Genomic DNA, 23338 nt, shown 5'->3' on the forward strand with positions numbered 1-23338 from the left:
CCAGCAACCGGACCCCTCCGTCCCTGATCGTAGAGGGCAAGGGGTTGGGTGAGCAGCACCCCCATATCTTCCCTGCAACCCTCCCAGAAACAGCTTCAAACAGGACAGGAAAGGAAAAAATGCAGGCTAGAAATCAGTAGTTGGTGGGTTAGAAAACTCAGATGGGAAAGGGATGGTGTGAAGAGGTTGCAAAATGCCACTAGTGAATAACCTGATAAGGTCTGTCCTGTGCACCATCCTCCCTTGGAAGAAATGTTTTCTGCTGCCCAGCCTGAAATTCCCAAGCCTCTGCTCCTCCCCACGCCCCCTGCATCGCTCACTGGAGCATCCCCCAAGCAGGCATGGCCTGGGAGGCCCTGCTCCCACCCCATCCACGTCCCACAGCAGCACCCACCATCCCTCTGGAGACAGGTGGCAGCACCAGTGGGAGTCAATAATTTAATTCCTTATCCAAAAAAAAAATAAAGGAACTCAGTACAAAGTCCAACCGCTTTGGCAACCCGCCATGTTCCTGGTCAGGTGCCTGCCATGGTCCAGATGTCGATGCTCTGGATGATGAGCCACTCGCTCTGGTCCCGGGTTACCCGGATCCTCACGCACTCCACGGGGTTGGGCACAGCCTTCTCCAGCCCCCAGCGCTCAAAGGTCCCCTTCTCGAAGGCACCCATGGTGGTGTAGGCAGAGCAGTCCCGATGGTCAGCCCGCCGCCGCCAGCCCAGCTCCAGCACCCCTGCGTGTAGGAAATCACCCTGGCGCTCCTTGGACCCCGTGCGCACCCGGACATGGGTGACGCGGGCCGGCTGCTGGAAGACAATGGAGAAGACGCTGCCAGCTACTGGGTTTTTCCCCCAAAAATACCCCTCTGCTGTACTGTAAGCTTTGAGGGGCTCATAGTTCTCAAAGACGGACATGCTGGTGAACAAGACTGCCGGTGGGTTATCTGGAAGGTCCAAGGCATTGGCCTCAAACTCATCGTCCTCCAGCCGGTTGACTGTGCCCTGGAAGGAGGAGTAGAGGCCCATGTGCTGGAAGAGGGAGGGCTTGAAGCGGATGATGTCCTTCTGGGTGAGCAGGAGGCGGAAGTGGACCAGCAGCCAGTCACAGGGCATCTCCTGGTAGAAGAGGAGGAGGAAGCGAGCCAGGCGAGGAAGGTCACTGGAGCGGTAGAGCTTACCAATGTAGCCCAGCTTGGAGAACTCAAGGGTGGCCCAGTTGGAGCCTTCCCGGGAAGCCAGTGCCTTGCGGATGGCTGTCAAGAAGGACTTGGCGCACCACACATCATCCTCAATCATCAAGTAGTAGGAGGAGAGGTTGGCAGCAAAGGCAAGGAGGAAGGCATAGTCCACGTTCTGCTTGGACCTGAACCTTACCCGCTCCTCTGGGTCATTGTAGTTTCTCTTGAGGCCCTCCAGGGTGGGGTAGAACTCATGGGGAGCGTGGATAAGCAGGAGCCGGCCCAGGAGGATGTGATGAGCAAACTTGTGGGCAATGTCAGCGGCCACATGCATGTTCCATCTGGGATCTGTGTCAGCCAGGTGCACCACCACCACCATCTCCTGCAGCTCCTCTTCCGTCGACTGCTTGAAGAGGGACTGGAGTGTGGCAGGGAGGTAGTAGCCACGCGGCCGCCGCACTGACGCCAATCCCACTGCCAAGAATTCTGCAAGGCAAAGGAAGGGCATTAGCAGGCTGAGGGGTGACCTGGGATGACCATGGTGAGGTTTGTCCCTGCAAGCCATGGGGAGGGGGCTCCAAAAAGCTCTCTGTATTGCTAGCCTGCACCAGTAATGCTATTTATGTCCAAGGCTGGAAGGTCCTTTCTGAAGCTGAAGCCCCCAGTGTCTCAGGAGGTGCCCAAAACTGGCCAAAGGGCAGGGAGAGGCCAAGATGAGAAGTCAAGAGCTTCTCTGAAGAAGAAATATTTGGGAAAAACACCTTAAAAAAAAAAAAAAATTGGGGAAGGAACAGTGCAGACAGCCTATGGGGTAGAGATGGCTTCATGGCATGACTGCACATCCTGAAAGGATGCCCCTACCCTTCTCTGAACCTCATGGAGATGCAGCCATGCTGGGACAAGGCATCCTTCTGCCCTCCCTCCCACAGTCCAGCTGCAGCTGCATTTTCTCAGCTTTGCTGCAGCTCCTCTTGCTGCTGGTCTGTGCAGCACCGTGCAAGTACTGGACCTCTGGTTTCAGCGTGGGCTGGTGTGGGGCTGCCCTAAGCACCTTCCCATGACATTTGCACGTGAATTGCTTTTCGTGCACTCATCTAAGAGGTTGACCCCCCATCTCCCATGCTATATGACTGTCCTGGTGGTCCAGCCCCACCATCTCCACCTTCCTGACTAGAGAGCAGGAAACTCAACCCCAGGGAGGTGGGATCTCAGCCACCCTCCCCACAGAAATCTGGGAAACCCAAAATACCTGCGGTGACCCCAGTCCCAAGGTGCAGAAGCACGGACCACCTTCCTCCACCCCTCCATCTAACCCAGAGCCCTGCCCAGTCCAGGATCCAGAGGCACTCACTTTTGTGGGGTGATGGGGTGCCAGCAAGGAGGTGGTAGGAGACATTGTGGAGCACAGAGAGGACATCTGTGTCCCTGAGGATGCGGAGGGCTCCTTCCGGCTGCAGCATCTGCAGGACCGCATCAGGGGCTAGGCCCCTAAGCTCCACCTGGATGGGAGTCACAGGCAGCCAGGTCAGACCCCAGAGCACCATGGGCATGTGTGAGCAAGGAGGGAACCCAGAAATGGGGGGGTGGGGGTGTCTGTGCTGTCCTGCCCTCCCAGCTCCTGGATCGGGGTGAGGAGAGGGCAGAGCTGGGCTTTGGGGGTGGTACAGGGCAGGGATGGGAGCAGAGCTGGGGTTGGGGTCTGTGTGGGGCAGGCAGGGATGGAGGATGCTCCAGTCACCCTTCCAGCAGGACATCACCGGTGGGGGACTCACCTCCGGGGGCTCCTGTTCCTGCCGGCTGCCGCCGTGGAGGAGGAGGAGGAAGAGGAGGAGGAAGGAGGCTGCAAGCGCAGCGGTAAGGGAGCGCTTCAGGAAGCATCGCATAGCACCGAGCCCTCACGCTGAGGCCTGCGGGAGGAAGGGGCACATCAGGTCAGGGCACAGCCTGGCGAAAATCACCATCCCCTGGATGGGACGGTGGGGCGGCACCTGGATGCACCCCCCAGGCTGACCCCTCTGCTCAGAGCACCCAGGGGTGCACACCTGGGGGCTGCTGTGGGACATCAGGAGACACCCGTGCACTGTCCCCTTTGGGCAGACAGGGGCAGGACACCCCAGCCCAGCCAGGGAAAAAAAAAAAAATCAGCCCACCAGCCGTGCCAACACCCCCGGCTGCCCTGCAACCCCCCCACGCAGCAGCCCTGGAGCTGGAAGCAGAACAACTGCAGGTGACACACGCCTCCAGGAAGGCTTTCGGATCAGGGTGGCACCCCAGGAGCAGTCGCCAAGACCTCGGGACTTGTCACCAAGCTCTGGGAAATACTCAGGTCTCAAAGGAGCCCAGGCTGCTCTTCCAGCATCACGATGACAAAACTCCCCCAGCCCCTCCTGCCTGCCCTGCTCCCCGACCACCTCCAGGCAGCCACCGGCAGCTGTGCTCACCCCGTCCCGGCAGGTCCCTTGCTTGGTAGGACAAGAAAGCCGTCCCTGAGGGTAAGAGTGTCACCTTCAAGGAATTTGTAGTGCCCTTGAGATACTTTGCCTTGTAGCAGAGGCGTGGCAGGAGGCTAAAAGGCTCCTGTGTTCGCCTGGGGTTTTTCCATTATAAATATGACCGGATCTGCCCTGGGAGAGGAGAAACCGGAGACTGAGTGAGTGCCCAGCCCAGCAGGGCACACACAGTCAGCCCCATCCAAACTGCTCACAGCTTGTTTTGGTCAAAGCGTCTTTGACATGTGGAGGAAAAGCCCCCCTAAGCTGTGCAATAAACCACTCAGAAAGCTGGGCTTTACCCAGGACTTCTCCTTAAATACATCACTGCATCAACTCCCACTGTGCAGCAGATGATCCCGTGGTCCCCAAACGGCAGAGGCTGGCGCAGCACCTACCTGTGTTGCTGCTGCCCTCGTGGAGCGTGTGCTGAGCTTATTTTAAGGAGAAACCCCCTGTTTTCCTGCCCAAAAGTCCCATCTCAACAGGCTGACGCAGCAGCCAGTGCCGTCCATGCCATGCTGACCTCGCCCATGAACATTGCTCATTACTCAGAGATAAGCAATTAAAACAAAGCGAGCTACTCTCTCCCAGGGAGGGCTGGGCTGAGCCCTGGCATTGGCAGGGCCCATCTCAGCCAAGGAGAGCAGAGGAGCCGCCTCCCCTGAACCTGAACTCCCTATCGCTGGTTCTTCAAAGCACTCGGGGAGGGGGGGACAACAAGCTCCTAGAGCTGCTTAAAACAGGGGGGAGAATTGGGGGTGCTCACTGCCACAGGCCAGCCCTACGGACAGCTCTTCCTGAAGCCCCCCCAGCCTCTCCTTCCCCTGCAGCACAGGGGGCACAGGCAGCTCGTCGGCTTCAGGGGGGAGCAGCTTTAGACACCCATGCTGGGCCGTGGGGACGTCATGTCCTGAAGCCACTCTGGAGGTGGATTTCGGAGCCTGGATCTCAACGATCGTGCAGCGCTGAGACCACGGGGTGAGCTGGGAAGCTGGACACACCTTTCCTGTGCAGCCCCATCCCATGACACCAGTGAGACAACTCATGCCCAGCACCACTCCGGATGTGCCCACCAAGGCAGCAGAAACTTATGGGGTGCACGGCTGCCCGGCATGTGGGTGCACAGTGGCAGCAGCCAGGCAGCCTCGCCATCTCTCAGGGGTGCTCAGCCCTGGTGCCTTCCCTAGAGCTGGCCGAACTCTGGTTTCCAACTCAGCAAAGCCCCACCCTGCATCCTCACCTGCCTCCAGCAGAGCAGAAGCATCTGCCAATATCCTCTGCCCAACGCCGGCGAGCGCTTGGTGAACCGACCGGGTTGGTGGGGACCCTGGGTGGGCTGGGGCAAAGGGCCCCCAGCCTCGCTGCAGGGGTTAGGGCAGCCTTAGCCTCCCCCCCGGACTGGGCATCCCACAATGGCACCAGCTGTCTCCCACACACCCACCCCCTCTGTTGGCAGCCCCAGGCCCCCCGAGCAGGATCAGACCCCCTAAGGGCTCTCACTGGGCCCCAGCACTCCAAACTCCTGTGCAAACCTGCCACTTTGGTGGCACCAGGGTGAAACTGTGCCGTGTGCCAAGCCTGGGGACATGGAGCCATCATGTCTTTTTGTTCGCATTGTTTTCAGCCTTTGTGCTGAGACAGCAGAAACCTCCGGGGCTGCTGAGCCAGAGCTGAACCCTGGGCCAGAGCAGAGCTGGCTGCCAGGATCCCACCTAGATGTGCCCCACAGGGGCACCACGGTTTCCCCACGCACCCCAGCTCGTCGCAGCCTTGGCTGGAGACGAAGGCCCTTCCATCCCCACGAGCCCAGTCTGTCCCCAGCTCCTCCACCCTCCAAACCTCGTTTCTCTCCCCCTGCTTCCCTCCTCCAGACCCATAGCAGGACCGCAGCCCCGGAGCACCCACAAGTCATCCAACAGCATCGCTTGCACCCTGCTTGCCGCCGGGCACTCATCTCCTTCCAACATGGCAACATTCCTGCAGCATTCAAACAGAGAGGATGACCCTTCTCTTCCCCTCCATCCCATCCTCCCTGTTTATCCACACAGAAGCATAGATCCCATTTCCCTCCTCTCCTCGCTGGCCTGGACCTCTCCTACCTTCGGAAAGGCCCCAACGTCCCTTCCCAGGCTCCGTCTTCTACAAATCCCCCAGTTGCCTTCCAGCCCCAGCTGTGGGTTCAGGTGGAACTGCTGGCCTCGGATACACCTGTGAGGACAAAGGTGGCCTTGGAGAGATAAGGTAGAGCAGGAAGCAGGTAATGACACTGCAAAGGAGAGGAAGATACACCTGCGAGCATCCGGATATGCTGGCTTTTGCTTTTCCTCCGCCGTTTGATTTTTAAGTCCTTAAATTCCCATCACGGGATGCCAGTGGCTCTGTCCCCACGGGGTCCCAGGGAGCTCAGTGGGGACACTCTGCCTGCCTCGGAGCAGGGGCAGTCCGGCAGTCGCACCCGGGCAGTGGCTGCAAGACGCCGGGAAGGCCAAGGGAGCTGGGACGGCGCAACTCGGGAGACATTTGCTGTTCAATCACAAGCGATGAGGAAGGGATGTGGGGCTCGGTGGCTCACGGATGTGGAAACCACCAGCAGCAGCTGCAGGATGGGGAAGGATTTTCTCATCGCAGACACCCTATGACCCATACCCCAGCACAGGAAGGAACCAGGGCTTAGCCCTTCCTGCCCTCGCAGGAAGGAAGGGGAGGGTGAGGGGCCATGGTGCTCAGCGCAGCCTCGGGGTCCCCAACGCAGCCCCGCCATAGAAACACACCTTTGGGGAGCACACGGCACTGCTATGGGGTGCAGCAGAGCCACCAGAATCCTCCTTTCGTCCCCACATGCCACCTTGGGGTGCAGAGCTAGGGCAGGATTTGACCTTCACCAGGCACATCCATGAGCTTGCCCTGAGCTGGAAAGGAATCCAGAGCCAGGACGCAGCCCGCGGTGCCCACCACGATGTGGGCCTGGGTCCTCTTACCTTCCCAGCCAGTCCCGTCCCCAACCTCCTTGTGCTATGGGGCAAATCCCAAATGCTGGTTGGGGTGCTGGAAAAGGGACTCTCCACCCGCACCCCTGCGAGGGCCAGGGCACGGCCCCAGCACCCAGGAACAACGCGCACCTCGGCACCCAGAGCCACTCGCAAACTTCCCTCTGGCCCAAAACCCGGTGCTCACACTCTCCACTCACTGAATTATTATTTTGCCTGGGGAACAGAGAGGTGGCTTAAATGAGGCTAAAAGGCACATTTTTGCTTTTTCTTGAAATAACCTGGAGAAGAGAGAGAAGCCCCAGGCGCAAAGGCTGTTTCGAGCAGGGCACACTGCTGCACAGGCACGGACCCAGCCTGGGGGGCCAGGGGGAATCAGTGTCCCCAGTGCCGAGCACTGGGGTGGGACAGGCACAAGGGGACCCACCGCAGGTACCCACAGCACCCAGCCCTCACCCTGCCCCGGCTCAGCTCCCGTCCAACACCTGATTCCTGGCAAGGAGAGAGGCAGCGTGAGGCCAAGGTGGTGGCCAGGCCTCCATGTCTCCCCTGGGGAAACCGGAGAGCGGGGCCAGATCAGCTTACAGCCCTTCCATTATTCAGGAGCCCAAGCAGGACAAAGCAGAGGTAAAACAGGGCCCCCAGGCAACAGGGAGAGCATGGGGACTCCGGCCATCACAATGCCAATCTGGGGACCCTTTTGAGTCATGTCCTACAGGAAAGTGATTATTGTACACCAAACCGCAGCCTCTCCTGCCCAGAGCCCAGGCAGGGACCAGTTGTAACACAGCCTCACTGCATCCCACCCCTGCAGAACACGGAAAAAGATTTATTTTTGGCAAGGAGCCTTCAAGAGAGGTTGGGCTTGGGGGACAGACACCCCACACACCCCCCCTGCTTGGGGCTGAGGTCTGGCCAGGAGTTGGTCACATCACTGAGCAAACCTCAGCGCAGGGTTCCCGTGCTCTGGGTAAGGAAGGGGCAAACACGGTGCCCTGCAGCCCTACACGTGGGCAAGCTGAGCCCAACCTCCGCAGCATCCCTGCCGCCTCGCTGGCCTCCCCACACAGATCCCAACAGGTCCCTGATCCCTGCCGGCGCCGCCAAGCAGCACGGCTCCGTCACTGGAGCCATCTTAAGGTTTGCTACTTGCAAAGGAAAAGATTGAAAAATCGTTGTTCTACATTTTATACATTTCAGCCTTGAAAAAGGCTGGCACGGGAGAGGCATCTCTTTGGGTTAGAAGCATCTGTCCATATTTAAATATCCTTATTTGAAACCAGCAAGTCTGTTGGTAGCAGGAAACCCCATCCACCTGCATCCTGCCGTGACAGCCTGTGCCACCCAAGGACCAGCTGTCCAGGGAGAGTTACAGGGCTGAAAGCTACTCACCGTGCTGTGCAGTACCTCTGCCCCGAAACATTAAGCATATCCTGGACGTGCCATATGCCTGATTAGAGCGTATTCCTGCATGAAACGTGTCAGAAACACGCAACCCAAACATTCATTCTGTATTTCTTCACAGAAGCAAGAGCAAGGCACAGGGTGCTGTTCCCGTCCCCACTCAGCCGGAGCAGCTCTCCGCAGGTGAGAGCAAAGCTTTACACAGGCACCAGCCCGCTCTGTCCTCCTGACACCCAGCCCCGAGCCAGGAACCCAACATCTCTGCCCCCCCTTCCTGTGCTGTATCTTGTGCACAGCACAAGCAGCAATCACCAGGCATATGGCGCTGGCATAATCGTGCAAAACGGAGCTCTCAAGGTACGTAGCAGAAAACACCTCGAAGCACGGTCTTCAAAGTGCCTCCGGTTGAACAGGCTCCAGTTGAACAGATGCCTCCCTAGGAAAGCATACACCAGCAGAGAAAGAGCCCTGACCCAGGACAACAGGTAACTCTGCAAGCTGATGATGTTCCACTTACTAAACTCCAGTGCAGAGACTCCACCACATGGATCACTGGGGATTTGTCACTAATTTCAGCGGTATTTAACCCCACCACAAAAAGATTGCTATTCACCCACTGCCCCAGAGCAGCTTCCTTGTGCACAAGCACTGAGGTGTGTGGCACAACACTTGGATGGAGTGCTGCAGCCTCTACAGGCAGATCAAGCACTAACGTGCTGCCCTTCCTCTCCTGCACCACAAAGACAACCACAACTCAGGCCAGGCTCCACTATCATGGGAACCAGCTTCATTATCACAGTTACGGCACATTTTTCTTGCCTTGTATCTCTACTTTGACTCATCTAAACTTACCCCTTGGCATCACATGATTAGCAGCAGAGAAAAAGTGGAATTGTGAGGTAGTTTTCCCAAACACGTTTGTTTGAAGTCAACATCAGAGAGCCTCTAATGTAGATCCAGGTTTGGGGTAGACATCCTTGGTGGTGATTTAGAGGATCGTGGTGTATTTGCGTATTAAATTCAAACTGGTCGAACCACCTCTCCTTCCAGGAGCTTCACTAAATATTATACACGGAAAAGTGCTCAGTTACTCCTGCTTGAGACAAGATCTGATGTGAAACAGGACTGAGCAGCTCATCAGCAACAGGCAGCAAAACTCAGCCCAGGGTTGCTATTTCCACTGCTGCTCCTCCTCTGCCTGCCACCACTCCTCCACCAGATCCCGGCCATCAACAGCAAAATGTTCACCTGCTGAATTAAACCTCCAGCCCAACTCGTTCTGGACATGACAGACGGGCCTAGCCTCTGTGCCCCTCTCCCTCTCCATCAACCCAGAGCCACAGAAAATTTCAAGGCTGCTTCTTCCTTACAGAAATTAATTTGTTTAGTCAAGAACCCTATTACTGATTGCTTATGGGCTTTCCAGTGTCAACAGGCCAACACTTCTCCACTGCTCTGAGAAAAGACAGTCAAGTCCTCCATGACTGCTTCAGTTATTTTAGTTTATCCTCTCCATCTCCTCTCCCTCCATTTATCGACTCTGAAAAGCACCTTCTGGTTTTAAAGGTTTAAGATCTTCTTTTCAAAGAGGAAACATCACTGTGAGAACTTGCAGTTTCTTTACATTCAAGAGAGACTTTTGCCTTAGAAATCCTCTTTGAAATAATTCCTCTGTTTGATCATTTATGCTTTTTTCTTTCCTTACACTCCTATGTGTTGGACTGTACATTACCATCATTGCTGATCACTGCTGCTCTGCTTACTGCTTCTCAGACACTGAGATACCACACTGTGTTTGTATGCAATCATGCTGCCGTAAAACAAACATGCATATTATTTTTTTCTGTAAATTGTTTTCTGGTCATATTAAAGCTGGAAAGCAAAACCTCCTGCTTCTTCCCAAACAGAAGACAGGACCACTGTCATTAGCACCAAAAGGATTTTAAATGAACAGTTCCAGGGAGCTCCTTTCAAATCATAAAACGTGAATTTTACATAAAAGTGTGTTTACAAATAGTTTCTGCTTTACACTCAGCTCTGCCCATCACTGACCAGAAGTTATATACATACAGACTAGCTCAGTAGCTTCAACCACTTGCAAGGAGACTGCAGAATTTATTTAAGAAATAAAAATAGGATTTCCTGGTTCCTAGAAATTCTCTTCAGCCTGCCAGATTCAGTCACCTGCTGGCTCCTGCAGACTCAGGACAGCACTAAGCTTTTTGAGAGAAGGGGTATTGTGGGTGCCACCAATCCAGGAGCCGCACGCTATGCACAGGGTCCAGCACAACCTGCACTCCTTGGTCGAGCCGAGGTTTCTTGCCATTGCGAACTGGGGCGTCCTGGAACACCAGGCGCACACGGTGATGCCTCATGTCTGTGCTCACATTGATGGTGAACTGCAAGAAGAGAGACAAGGAGGCACTTCAGAAAAATCCAAGTGATAAATACAGTTCCTAACAGAAAGCTTTTAAATAATTTTTTTTTAAATTCTTCTAAATTGTATGAGTCTAAGGTATGTCAGGTTCTGGCAGAATTACAATCAATCTACAGCCCTGAATTCAAACCAGTTCTCTCTGGCTGACAACCCCAAGTAATAACACCAGAAGTGAACCTGAGAACAAGTGGCTGCCAGAAGTCTGGAACTCACTGCTCTGCTCTTGTGAAGCCAGACTGAACGTCCCTGGGGTACAGGTCGCTTCTGAAACCCTGACAAGTACAGCCACACGTGCTGCCCCACGTTGTACTACTGCTCTTGCCTAAACATAACTGCTCTGCTGCTGTCCGGAGCCGAGTTTGTGGAAGTTGGTCCTAAAGCTGCTCTTTCTCCCAGCAGTCAGGGACCATATATACACACTGCAAGAGTTTGCTCATAGGTTTTTGCTCTCAGAACTTTTTGCTGTAAGGTAAGGAGATATTTTCTTGAGGAGGGAAGATCTCCTGTACCCTGACAACTGATCTGCCCCCAGATGCTGCACAGCCACAGCACATTCTCGGTATCATCAGTATTTGCTGCACCAAATAGGCAAGAGCTGATGGAAATACAGAAGTTAAACTGAGGAGATCCCCAGCATTTCCTCTGATTATTAACCTTAAGACTGCCAGAATGGGTTTGTTGATGCAGCGGCGTGATTTACACAACGCCAATGAGGTGTCTTCTTCATCTCCTTACAGAAACTGCATAGGCAGATTTCCCAAACACTTACCAAGGTAAACGTCATACCCATGACTATTGGCACGAATATGAAGTTAAAGGTGGTGATCTGCAGTAGACAGCAATCCTGATCTGGATTTGTATGGACTTCTTCATACTGAATCGGTGGCTGAAGACCTTTACAACACTTGCTCTTAAATCTGGGAGACTTGAAAGAGAGAGAGGCTTATTTAGCTAAGCAGGAACCTATGATTAGAGTTTGGCTGCTTCTCACTGGTGCTGACTAGCCGGTTCTCACCACATTCCTACAGGTTTAGGCAGAGCATTATACACACAATAAAAAGCCATCGCTCAGGACAGGCAGTTTGCAGGCTCATTTCTTTAGAGGGAAAAGCTTCAGAAATCCCAAGGTACCATGGGGTACCTTGCTTCTCCTGAGACCTGTTACTGGAGGTTTTCATTGACAGTGGTGGCTTTCTTCACTTCTCTGGGAAATCCTTCCCATGGTAAAACAAAAAGTTTCAGATTTTGGTCTCCTTTTTGATCACTAAAGTCAAATAGTCTGTTTTTTGGTAGTAATCAGTAGCGATGACCCAAAGATTAGACTATTTGGGGTAACAAATGAGCCATATCTTACAGTGGAGAAAGGATACCAAATGAGGAAATAAAAATGAGGGATTCTAAATGTCTTGGTAATACAGACTGAAGCCTGAGTGTAGTTTCAGAATGCTTTAGTTTATCACAGGAGTCAAGAGTTTCTATTTATTGTCTGAATGCTTCAAAAAAAAAAAAAATTAACAGCCATTCTGGTTCTTCTTTCATACCTGCTTTTTGAACTTGAAGTTGAATTCCCACATTGCTTCTTGTCTGTTCCCTTCAATCTTTTTGCACCAGAAAAGCAGACACTGAGGTGGAAAAAAAAAAGAAATACAAATTTATGAAACCCTTACAGGCACCGCTTTAAATAAGTTTTAGCAGAGCATAAAAGCTTCCAATTACAAATACAATTATATAGAAGCAGTTAGGAGCCATTTATTCAAATTAATTATGGTCAAAGAACACACTCAGCAGTTTAGGTCTCCCAGTTTCAAGTTGGCCGACTCAACACACAACCGGATGACACAACATGTAGTCACTGACGTGCTAAACAGAAAAATCCCACTGTGCAATTTGTCCCTTCCATAAGGCAGAGATGAGCGGTAGAGATTCACCCATTTCCCCCACCCAAGAACCGGACTCCAAACAAGACTAAGGCAAGGAAAAACCGAAAACAGAATAAGGATCAAGAAGGAGAGAATCCAGAGGGAAATGCAAAGACCAATATGTGAGCTATGAGGTGACAGGTAAGAAAGTTCATAAGCCACTGTGGTGTCAAAAGAAGGTCTTGACATCACTAGGCACCCACTGTCATACTTCAGAGTATAGAAACACTGTCAGGATAGCACAGTATGATCAACTCGCTGTCCCTTTTTGAAAGAAAATGAGAAAAGGGCCTCAAGACAGCCTCAGAGGTAACCAGCACTGCCCTCCCTTGCAGACATACACCAGGAGTCCTCCAATTTAAGCCAGTTATCACTGTGTGGGCCAAAGGATCCATCCCAGCATGCAGCACTTCTTCTAGGGCAGGAGTCTCAGCAGAACTCCTGTATTAAACAGAGTAGAAGAGAAATTCCCTGCCTGCCAGTGAGTAGAAGCAACTAGCCGCCTTCAACAGCCAAGAAAGAAATCTGGTAAGTCAGTCCAGCCATCAGTGAAAGTGCTTCCACACCACAGATGCCAGCCCACCACAGGCAGTCTTATCTTTTGATAGCGTCAGCAGGAAAAGGAAGAATAATACAGGTAAAGACAACTTCCCATGACCCATAGAGTGTCTCTCCCACGCCAAGAGAAGGCCTGACTAGGTTGCAGGGCGAAGCACACATTTAATTTCATTCCAGGATAGCATGACCCCAAATGAAAAAAAGCCAGAGCCAGCCTCCATGGGGGCTCCGTAATTAGAGACTACAGGTGATACAAGACCCTCTACTTCAACTCTGAGTCATGTCCATAAACAAGAGTCCTTAAAGGACCTTTATCTCAACAATCTTCATGAGGTGAACAACAAAGCTATGTGGAGTCAAGCTCAGAAACATGTGTCAAGTAACCTCCACCTGGGAGGAGATGGACCTCAGTTTTTTCCCCCCCTGATAAAAATGTTCTCCAGATCTTTTTTTAACTCAGGTGAGCAGCAGATGGTGCTGAGTTTAACTCCACCGTCAGTGGCATTTGTAGTTCACCTGCAGAGACAGCCTGGTCTAGCAACTGGTTTGGTCATGGCAAGTAGTGAAGCACAAAATGGTCAGTACCTCCTAAGGGGCAGAGGATGTCGTCCACGGGTCAGCCGTCCTGCCCTTCAGACGCGCCGTACGGCCTGCCGCTCCACCAAAAATAATGGGGGTGTCTTTAAAGGGCAAACACTTCTGCTGACACCATAACGGCTCCAGTGTCCCACACAAGCTAGGCTAGGGAAAGAAAAAAGGAAATTAAAGAGGAAAAGCTAGATTTGATAACACCCGGGTCTGGGGTCTCCTCTTGCCACATGCAGTTTATGTAGGCATTTGCCATTAGTTTCAACGACCCGTAAAGGTATAACCAAAGCCCAGGAAAGCAAGAATGTGGAGAGGCAATGTCAGATCCTCCTCCGTACCCACTGTGCCAAGGCATTTCTGTGCACAGTAACACAGGTGGAGCTCAGTCTTGCAATGCAGTAGTACAGCAAGACCTGAGTCAGGATGGCTCTTTTATGCTCCAAGGCATTAGGTCAAACCTCTACTGTTCTACCAAAGCCTTGTCACCATTTAATTTCCTTTTTTTTGAAAGCTGAATAATAAAAGACTGTACTTCAAGAATCTTTCTCAAACCGTTAGTACAGTAGAAGCACTAGCAGTGGGCACCAAAGCCGTTATGATGTCAACATGAATGCTTCCAAAACACCGACCCTGCCAGCATCATCTCAGGGTTTCCAGCTGTTAACAGCCACGCTATCAGATCCGAGCAGCGGTAGGAAGTTAGACTCAGAAGGACTAAGGTTAAGCTGGAATTTCCTAGAAATGTTTTGCCTTTTTTTTTTTTTTAAAAAGAAAGATGATACCTAAACTGGGGACTTGGGGAGAGAACGAAGAGCTCTGGATGCAGGGATAAGACTACACACAGAACTGCGTGCTTTTCTCCTGCTCTGCAGCACCACCTGCTTGTGTTACTACCAGATGCTCCCTAAGTGGTACGGCAGTTTTTTCCAGTATCCACCCAGGGATAGGAAGAAAGAAAGTAGGGATGATGTCACATACAGATAGATGAGATTGCTCTATTTTGCATGGAAAAGAAAGTGCAACTGTTGAACGAAAATCACTTCAGTTTGGCTCCAAAAACCTCATTCAACAGGTTTTTGACTTTGGAGGATGGAGAAAATTCACATTGTTGCTTAAGCTGCTCACAGAGTATCAGCCAGTTGCAAGTTAAAACCAAACAAGAGACACAGAGGCATTTCCGAGTTAATGGTCAACAGCAATTAAAGAGGAATGGATATGTAAGTGCTCCAAGCTGGGACAGCAAAGGGAATTGCCTGCCCACACCAAAGACAAATCCTTTACAGCCCAACACAACTGCAACCCCAGTCCCAAAGCAGACATTTGCTCTGCACATTTGCCATGCTCACAACCTCACTACCCTCCCTCACCCAGACACCGAAGACAATGGATGACCTACAGGAACGTAGTACGAAATGACTCCCTTTCAGATGCTATCAGTGTCACTTCTGGTATCTCTCCAGACGCCTGCTATGGAGAAAAGATGTATTCTGGCAGACAGCATTAGAATAAAGCAGAAGATATAAAAGCTGATCCTATTGCAACCTCCTTTCAGCAACAAATGTGCAGCGGAGGAGGGAACAGCTGCAAATATCCCTAGCAGTTCTGACATTCAGTGAAGCAAGTGCCTTTTTGCTGACTACAAAGATGTTATGGTAGGACTTAGGCAGAAGTTACCCAGAAGAGTAACTAGAATCCTCTGTACTAGCAACTATACAGACACAAGTAACCAGCATGCTTTTTAAAATCACTATTCAGAGTTAGTAACCATCCCACACTCAAGCTTCACCGGTGGCCATCTAAACATCATCTATTTTTCTTCTAGAAAGAGAACAAAAATCAGAAAGAGCAACATCTTAGACATATCCAACTTTGTTAGCGATTCCACTTACTCTGGAATTTTTTAAAGTGCTGGGAGTACTGTCTGGAATAGCTGGATTCCTGGAGACTCGAGACGCGAAAGGCTCGTACATGTGGTACAGTGACCGGATGACACACGCACGGAGACAGTGCAGCTTCTCCATGGACTCTGGCCGCAAGCGGAGAGGCAGGTACGCATCCAGACTGTAGTGCCTGAAAAGCCAACAAACCCAACAGATGCTGAAGGGTCAGAATGCCAGAGACGTGCAGAAGAGAGCTATGAAGAGAGCAATGCTGAGAGAAAACTGAACATCTGATTGACCAGAGGACCTCTTGTCAACTCTGAGCACTTCAAGGGTGTTGTGTGTTGAAATCACACAACAGTCTCAAAGACTTTACCTGCATCGGACAGATCTCCAGCACACACATAAGCATATCACGCTACAATTCCCCAACAATCCATTGCAGACAGGATGCCCAGAGAGACCAGATGGTGTTTTAGCTGCAGGATGCACCAAGGCATGTAAATTCCTGCAGTTTCTCAAGGACTCGCTTTAGCTGAGCTTGACTGCATGCTTGCAGACAACTGCCTGAGCAGTCTGACTCGTGGGTCATTCTTTGATCAGATGCCAAAGGAGCCTTTGCTAGGGAACGTCACACTAAAAAACAGGGACAAGGATGACCACGGCTGCTATTTGCTCTGTACTCCTGCTGCTTGCACCTCCTGGGCAACAGATACAGAAATGTAAAGAAAACGTTCTGTCCTGAAGGAAAGTCCAACTGACATGCACCAGGACAGAAGGATTTGCATCAAGTTTTGACCACCTCTTAGCTCCTCTTCTCTTACTTTATTTACAGTTTACTTCTGCTACTGAGGCAGCTCCAAAATGCCTTAGTTTCTCTCAAGCCACCCTAATTACAGAAAGGTGACCATGATCAAAGCTTGAGGCAGGGCAAGTTTTCTGTCAGTGATGTTTGCGTGTCTTTCAGTAAGGTAACAGCATGAACTTTACCATAAGCACTTTGAGGGCTTTACACACAAAGCAGACTGTTGCAAACAGGAGCGTGTAGGCCATGGCAAGTCAAAAAGCACACGATGCTTTGAGATTTTATACGGAGCATATGGGCATACACCACAGATCCGTTCCCAGATCTAAAGCAGATGAAATTTACCACAACCCCTTGCCAAACAAGGCCCACACCACCAAGTCATATGCAAACATTTTAGGTCTCTAGCCTATAGGGGAATATTCCCTCATTTGCAGCTCTGCAGAGAGCTGGTCACTGCTGAAGCCTCCTACAAATAGTTTAAAAATTCTCTCAAGTCTCACCTCCTGTAGAGCCTGGTCCAAAAGGCAGCAGTGCAAGTAACAGTCCAGGCTTTCTTGCAAATTAAAGAAAACCGGACAATGTCTTCAGGGCGAATGTAGGAAGCCAACAGCAGCCAGATATCAATGGGGTATTCTTCTCCGCCACCTCCATCAGGATTTTCTAAATGCAACAAAGGTGCATTAGTGTAGTAAATAACCTCATTACCAAATCATATCTAGAGGTGTGTGCTTTACTAGTGGTAGCACAGGGTAAACAGCTGAAACATGTATTTACACACAGTCAGCCAAACAAGCCCACGTTAGTACAAAGTCATTGTCACTACTACCAGTTTTCATCAGTGTGCACTTGCTCGTCCACACAACCATTACACTTTCCCTTGGCTGGATATATGTCATCGTTTATCCCTGCTGCTGCACTGTTTGCACACATATGCAAAGTGGCAAATTCAAACAATAATTCGGGCTGAAAGGGTTCTCTGGAAGTCTCTAGTCCAAACAGCCCAGCTCAAAACGGGCTGAATTAGATCATTTTGTTCAAGGTCTCGTCCAGTCAAGTTCTGACTGTATCCAGGGATGGAAACCCCACAGCCTTTTTGGACCCTTTTTCAATGCTTGACCCTTTCACAGCTAAAATTCAACACATAAGTGGAAAAATAAAAATTCGATGGATACAGAGGCAACTTTATGTAAATGAGGGCCAAGCTCATGCATTTTTGTTAAAACTGCTCATTTAACAAGTCAGAAAAAAATGCTTTACACTAGAAGTCCCAGAACATCAAAACGCTGCCAAGCTTGTCAATTCTTTGTTCAAATGGTCACAATAGGAGCTTTGCTAGGGAAGGCAGGCAATTCTTTTCTGCAACTCCTCTAACAGCTAATCAGCTGCTTTTCTTAAATCTGCAATTTAATTAAAGCTTCTGGGATGGGAAACTTTTAACGCAATTCACAGATGAACAGAATGGCCTGGTCTTCCTCTCAGGCGTCAGGAACTGTTCAACCAGAACAGAAGATTCAGAAACTCCTTTCACTCCTGCAGTTTTTAAGTTAATACCACACATTTTTCCACAGACATTGCTCCAACTTTAGAAGAAAAACTGCTTTTAACGAATATAAATAGCTAAACAATACTGAACATTAGGAACGTTAAGAAAAAAGAAAACAGACAACTTGCACAGACTGCTAACAGAAAAACCTGCTATGAGGTTTGTGACCAAGTGGCTAAAGGAGATGTTTAAGAACTTGAAGGTGCCAGATCTAATTCTGAGATAGCAAGTTAATAACAAAGGGCAGTATCTTATCCTTATGTGACAATTGCTTCATTCATTGCCAAGGAAAGCTCTGGATGTGATCACTTCCCTACATTACTACAGATTTATGGCAGGCACACCCACACCGGGCTGTAGCACCCACTCTGCTGTTTCAGCTCTGACTCAAGCAGCCATCAAACTACACAACTGCTGAACTGCAGAGTGCAGCCAGAACTATCACTGGCCTATTACCATTTTTTCTTCCCTAAACATGTAGCAGAAATAAGTAAGACAAGGTTGTGGTAGAACAGAATACTGTCTTTCCAAACTTGTACCTCCCATAACTCTAGCCACTCAGATATTCTTATTTTCCCAGGCTTCCAAAGGATGCCTCAATAAAAGAGATTAAACTTCTACCCCAAAAGAGCGCTGTGCAACTGCAGTCTGTGGTGGATGTTGATGTGTTACATAAATTAGTATCAGCATTAATAAAGCTAAGTATTTCTTAAGCTGAAGAAATCAAGTTAGAAAATTTTCTCTCAACCTAAAAGCAACCCGTTATTAAAAACTCCTGCAGGATTCCACAGTGCAGCAGAACAGTTTGTAGCTTAGACTGCACTGCGTATCGCTTTCTATAGAGTTACTCAAAGTGTCAATGCTGAAGGACACATCTCCTTGAAATTAACTTACTATAATGCCACTAGGGCCAAATTCACTTGCTGGAAAAAGAGGCCTCTACACGCATTTGTAACAAACCACAGCCCTGGAAACATCCTGAAACAGAGCGTGGATTCTGCCAACAAACACATCGTGGATAGCAGCATTGTTTTTTCCCCCCCCAAAACAAACCCTGCTTTCACCAACATGCATTCAATGAAGTAACATGTCCAGTGGCAAAGTTTCACAATACTTTTGAGGAGCAGCATTCGTTTTCCAAGGTTGAAAGAAGTTTACTGAAAGCCACCAGCTCTCAGGCCTTGATTTCATGCCCAAGGCTCTGCCTTTGTGAAAAGACAACACCTCTGACAAGAGTCCCAGGAGGTTTAAAAGTGGTTTAACCCTCAGCATTCCTTTGTGCACATACAAGTTACAGAATGCCCCATGACTAGCCCGTAAATAGCAATCAGTAACATCACACATGCAGAAGCAGCCCACACAAAGCCCCCCAGGAGAGGCTGGCAACTGTACCTTTGTGCCTTTTGCTCTTCTTTTTTCTAGACGCAGTTCGCCCGTTGATGCTTTCCTTTGTATCCATTTCATCACTGCTGTCACAAGACTCTCCTGATACGGAGAGAACTTCCTCAGCAGGAACACAAGAAGCTTCCAAACCACAAAGGGATTTTACTAGAATGACAAGCAACGACAGAGTAGGTATACCAGCAGAGCGAAAAAGGTGATCTAAGTTCAAGAGTTACTTTAGCGGAACCACTGTCGGAGCCACTGCTAAGAAAGGGCAAGCTAACTGCATTAGAGCTGGTGAGTGACACAAACAAATAAATCCTGGGCGTGAGGATTACCTTGTCAGAGGAAGATTAGCACGGGTGACTGAATTGGAACGCAATTATATAAGCTCTTGTTTTAAAGAATGAACAATGAGGATGATTACCAGCACATTATGCAGATGATCCCATTGGTTTAGCTGAAGCTGTTTACAACTGTGAATAAAACAACAGGCTCTTTTCTACAGTGCTAACTGGTTCCCCTGCATACCGGAGCTTCCTTGCGTGACCACCGTTCAGTCTGTATAGAGCCAGCACCTACTCTGTAATTGTTCTGTGAACACAGAGAAGATACACTCCCTTCTCAGCAGGATAAAGAGATCCTGTGGTCGATGACACACAATCCATCACGGATATAACTCAGTGCCAAGCACACAGGAGCTCCGCTTACCCTAGAATTTAGTGGAGGGAAAGACTCTGGCCTATTGAGGAAAACAGCAAGTCGAGTCAGTTGGATTTGGGGTTTTTTTCCTGCCTCTGGGGAGATGTTTAGACACATCCCTGTTAGGACATATTATTTTAAAACTTGATCTGTAAACTGAGAGCTCATTAGGGCAGAAAAATCCACGTGCGAGGCAGTAATGACAGTCTTGAAAGAGAAAGGTGGGGCTCTACGTTACAGCTGCGTGAGGCACTGTCATAGACAGCATTGTAACAGCATCACAAACGCTTTGCAAACAGTCTGTAAAATTCATTCAAGAAAGTTGAATTTCTATCTAATGTGCTTGGATGAAAAAGAGGACTTCTACTAAGAGACACTTGATCACGTGAGAGGAGGCCTGCGCTGCTCAAGCTTTTCTAACCTAGCACAAACTGAACCCCAGGAAGGTTTTGTACATCACAGTTACAGTCAGCAGAGCCACCAGAGAGCCAGGTGTGCTGTTTGAATTAAAGGGACAGAGTGGTAGGGGAAAGAAGAAAAAAAAAAAAAACAAAACAGAAAAAAAAAAAAGGATCAGGAACTGACCATAAATAAATTCAGGCAAGATGTTCTCATTTCTAACCACAGAACAAGGTTTTGAAACAGTCATACAGCAGATGGAAAGACAGTCATAGGATAGAGCTTGACTGTACTCACTTACTAGAGTTACTTTCAGTGCTTTGCTAAAACACTTCTACTTTGCTTTGCCGTGTTTACTCTGTAAATTGTACACCTTCGCTATAGCGGTATCCCACACTGTCAAATCATACTGCCCTCACTACATGAGAAATAGATGGGAACATTACTGGCAGTAAGTTATGACACCAAATACAGCCAAGCAAGAGAAGACAACAACTGATGGAGACCCACCACACTCTGCAAAGGAAAGATCAAGTCCATTCACACGCTGAATCACACTGCATTGCAATTTTGCAGAGAGGTATCCTCTCTTCAACTCACAGCAGTAATCCCCACCCCATCCCTGGGGGTTAGGATGGGGAAGAAAAAAGCCCAGGAAAATTCCACCTGGCCTTTGCTCCTCTGCCACTGAAGCTCCCCACCTGCTGGCAGTCACCCACAGTGTGATGTTTACTTGGAGCCAAGAGACAGGAGGTAAGCAAGGCCAAAGGCCAAAGCTCCCTGGGCAGAAGCTGCTGTCTCCTGGCTGGCTGGCTGCTGTCCCCACGCGTGGCTCATTGCACCAGATAAGGCAGTAACACGCATCACGGCTGCACCAGATAAGGCAGTAACATGCATCAGGACTGCACCAGATAAGGCTCTAGCACAGCCCTGGGGCTGGAGAGAAGAGATCCCAAGGATCACTGCCTAAGGAGGGGAAAGCCTGGGTGACTCTGCACTGCAAAGACCAGAGAAAGGGGTGGGCAGGGAACTGCTGTGACCTGGAGTCATCGAGACAGAGTGGAGGTGAGCCAGAAGTAGAGCAGGATTTTAGGAGAGGGGTTAAGCTGGACAAATCAGGTGATGCTGCATGCAAGGACTCGGGGTGGGGCATGTACAGGGAGAAAGGAAATACAACAGAGTCTGCCAGGTATGATGCCAAAGTGCAGTACTTAGAGGCAGTGCCGCAGAGAATATAAAAGGGTGAACAGGAGAAGGAATGGGAAGTAGGAAGCCCTCAGCCTATTACAAAGGAGGCAACAAAAGAGGGAGGTGCCCTGATCTTAAAAGCTTGAGAAACAGCAGCTAAAAAGGATATTCACCAGCATTCCTGCCCTGTACAGCTTCCCAATGACAGGCACTTGTGCAAAGAGCATAGTTTCTTTACAGGTGTAAAATTTCAGCAATATAACAAGAGTTTTCCTATATGAAGGGTTCAGCTGTCACTGTCATTCACCTCCAATGTGTGACCAGCTACATTTAAGATTCGAGGCCTAAACATTAACATTTCTCAAGCAAACAGGATGTGTTAGTTCAGAACACTCCCAGCAGCTAAAAAACAAGGAGGAAGTAGATAACAAAATATTGCAATATCTGTATAAACTGCTTGTTATACAGTTCACCAAGGAAACAGCAACACCCTAAAAATACCTCCTTGCAGCTTGCAGTACGGGGGGTGGGAATGACAACATACGTCTGCCAGAACTATCATAACCTTATTCCCACTGCAAAGAATTATATCTGCTAATAAAGTTGTCTAGTATGAGGTAAAGTAATAACTACTCCTATCATGTTATTTTCTGCTTCAAGCAGGAGATAACGCCCAATAGTTAAAGGAAAAAGGTCTTCCATTTCAGGCACTAACAAAGACTCAGCACTTCTTCCTGGACTTCTAACAGGCTTTCTGCAAAACCTCTTGTCTAAAATCCTAAACATCAGGCTCTACAGAGGAACACAGGCTCATTTTCAGGCACTAAATGAGACAGATTTTCTCAGGCCATGGAAGGGGAATTTCCCACATCATGCAGAGGCCACCAAAACACAGAGGCAGGCTGCCTGGGGAAGGCAAGCTGCCCAGTGCAGACTCACCTTCCTGCTGAACTGCATTAGCCACAGCTTTTTTCACTCGTCCGGATTTCACGACAGCTGGGTCTGAGTTAGCATAATCTGCCACCGTCACTGCAGGAGAGTCGGGAGACAGAGTGTCAGTGGGATTATGGATTATAGGGGAGGAGATAGAAGCTCTAAGAGCCACGATCCCTCAAGGGAACACTCCCCATAGAAACAGAGAGTTGAGCAGGAAGAGGAGTCCCAACAGAGAGGTGCAGGCCAGGAGCCCCTAGCAGGCTGCTACCCCAGGCCATCAGGCTACCAGCCCCAGGACATCCACCCCCCCTGCCTCGCCCAGACCAGCCCGGTTCTCCCTCTCCCTCCACCAACACCAAACCCCACACCCCACTTACACACAACCTAGCTCACGCCTGGCTGATTCTCTAGGCCCAGGGCCCTCCTTCACAGACCAAGACGGCTCATTTCCCCACTCCCACATCAGGCCAGATCTCTCCACCTCCAACTGGCAGCAGCTTTCTCCCTCCACAAGCCCGTGCGGGCCCGACTCAGCTCCCCTCACCCAAGCCCAGGCCCCTTAACCCCCCGGGCGAAGCCACTTCGTCCCTCAGGCCCCAATCCAGGCCCAGGCCCAGGCCCACGCCCGGCCGTCGCCCTCCGGTAGGGCCGAGCCCCGGCCTGGCCCCACTCCCCTCAGACCCCGCTCCAGGCCCAGCCTAGCCCCGCTCCCCTCAGGCCGCAGCCTCGGGCCGGGCCGTTCCCCTCAGGCCGCCACCCCCGGCCCGGCCCGGCCCTCACCGCGCTCGGAGCACACGTCGTCGGCCCGGAACTTGAGGCGTTTGCGGGCGCCCCGCTTGGGCATGGCGGCGGCGTCGGGGCGGCCGCGCGGGGCCATGTCCCGCCCGGGCCGCAGCGGGGCCGCGGGGACAGCACCGCCCCCACCCGCCCCGCGCGAGAC

General features: G+C 50.6%; 2 protein-coding genes across 4 annotated transcripts; both read right to left on the reverse strand.

The window, feature by feature from the left end:
* Window positions 1-426: 426 nt before the first annotated feature.
* On the reverse strand, window positions 427-6654 carry LOC104642667 (alpha-1,6-mannosyl-glycoprotein 4-beta-N-acetylglucosaminyltransferase-like). 3 transcript variants are annotated; one of them, XM_075775703.1, is made up of 4 exons: window positions 5766-6654; window positions 2947-3081; window positions 2526-2673; window positions 427-1660 (listed from the first exon to the last, which is right to left on the reverse strand). In XM_075775703.1, exons 2-4 carry the CDS (start codon window positions 3055-3057, stop codon window positions 516-518), a joined length of 1404 nt encoding a protein of 467 aa, XP_075631818.1. In that variant the 5' UTR covers window positions 3058-3081; window positions 5766-6654; the 3' UTR covers window positions 427-515. The 3 variants fall into 3 exon arrangements, with proteins under 3 accessions (XP_075631818.1, XP_075631819.1, XP_075631820.1); XM_075775704.1 differs by lacking the exon at window positions 5766-6654 and adding an exon at window positions 4062-4396; XM_075775705.1 differs by lacking the exons at window positions 2526-2673; window positions 2947-3081 and having other exon boundaries at window positions 5766-6063.
* Window positions 6655-9982: 3328 nt separating this feature from the next.
* TMEM183A (transmembrane protein 183A) lies at window positions 9983-23338 on the reverse strand. The gene is made up of 8 exons (XM_075775722.1): window positions 23179-23338; window positions 22402-22491; window positions 19183-19338; window positions 16748-16907; window positions 15449-15629; window positions 12036-12116; window positions 11264-11419; window positions 9983-10456 (listed from the first exon to the last, which is right to left on the reverse strand). The coding sequence occupies exons 1-8, from the start codon at window positions 23273-23275 to the stop codon at window positions 10271-10273; spliced, it is 1107 nt and encodes a 368-aa protein (XP_075631837.1). The 5' UTR covers window positions 23276-23338; the 3' UTR covers window positions 9983-10270.

Source organism: Balearica regulorum, chromosome 25 (assembly GCF_011004875.1).
Source record: "Balearica regulorum gibbericeps isolate bBalReg1 chromosome 25, bBalReg1.pri, whole genome shotgun sequence".
Taxonomy (NCBI): domain Eukaryota; kingdom Metazoa; phylum Chordata; class Aves; order Gruiformes; family Gruidae; genus Balearica; species Balearica regulorum.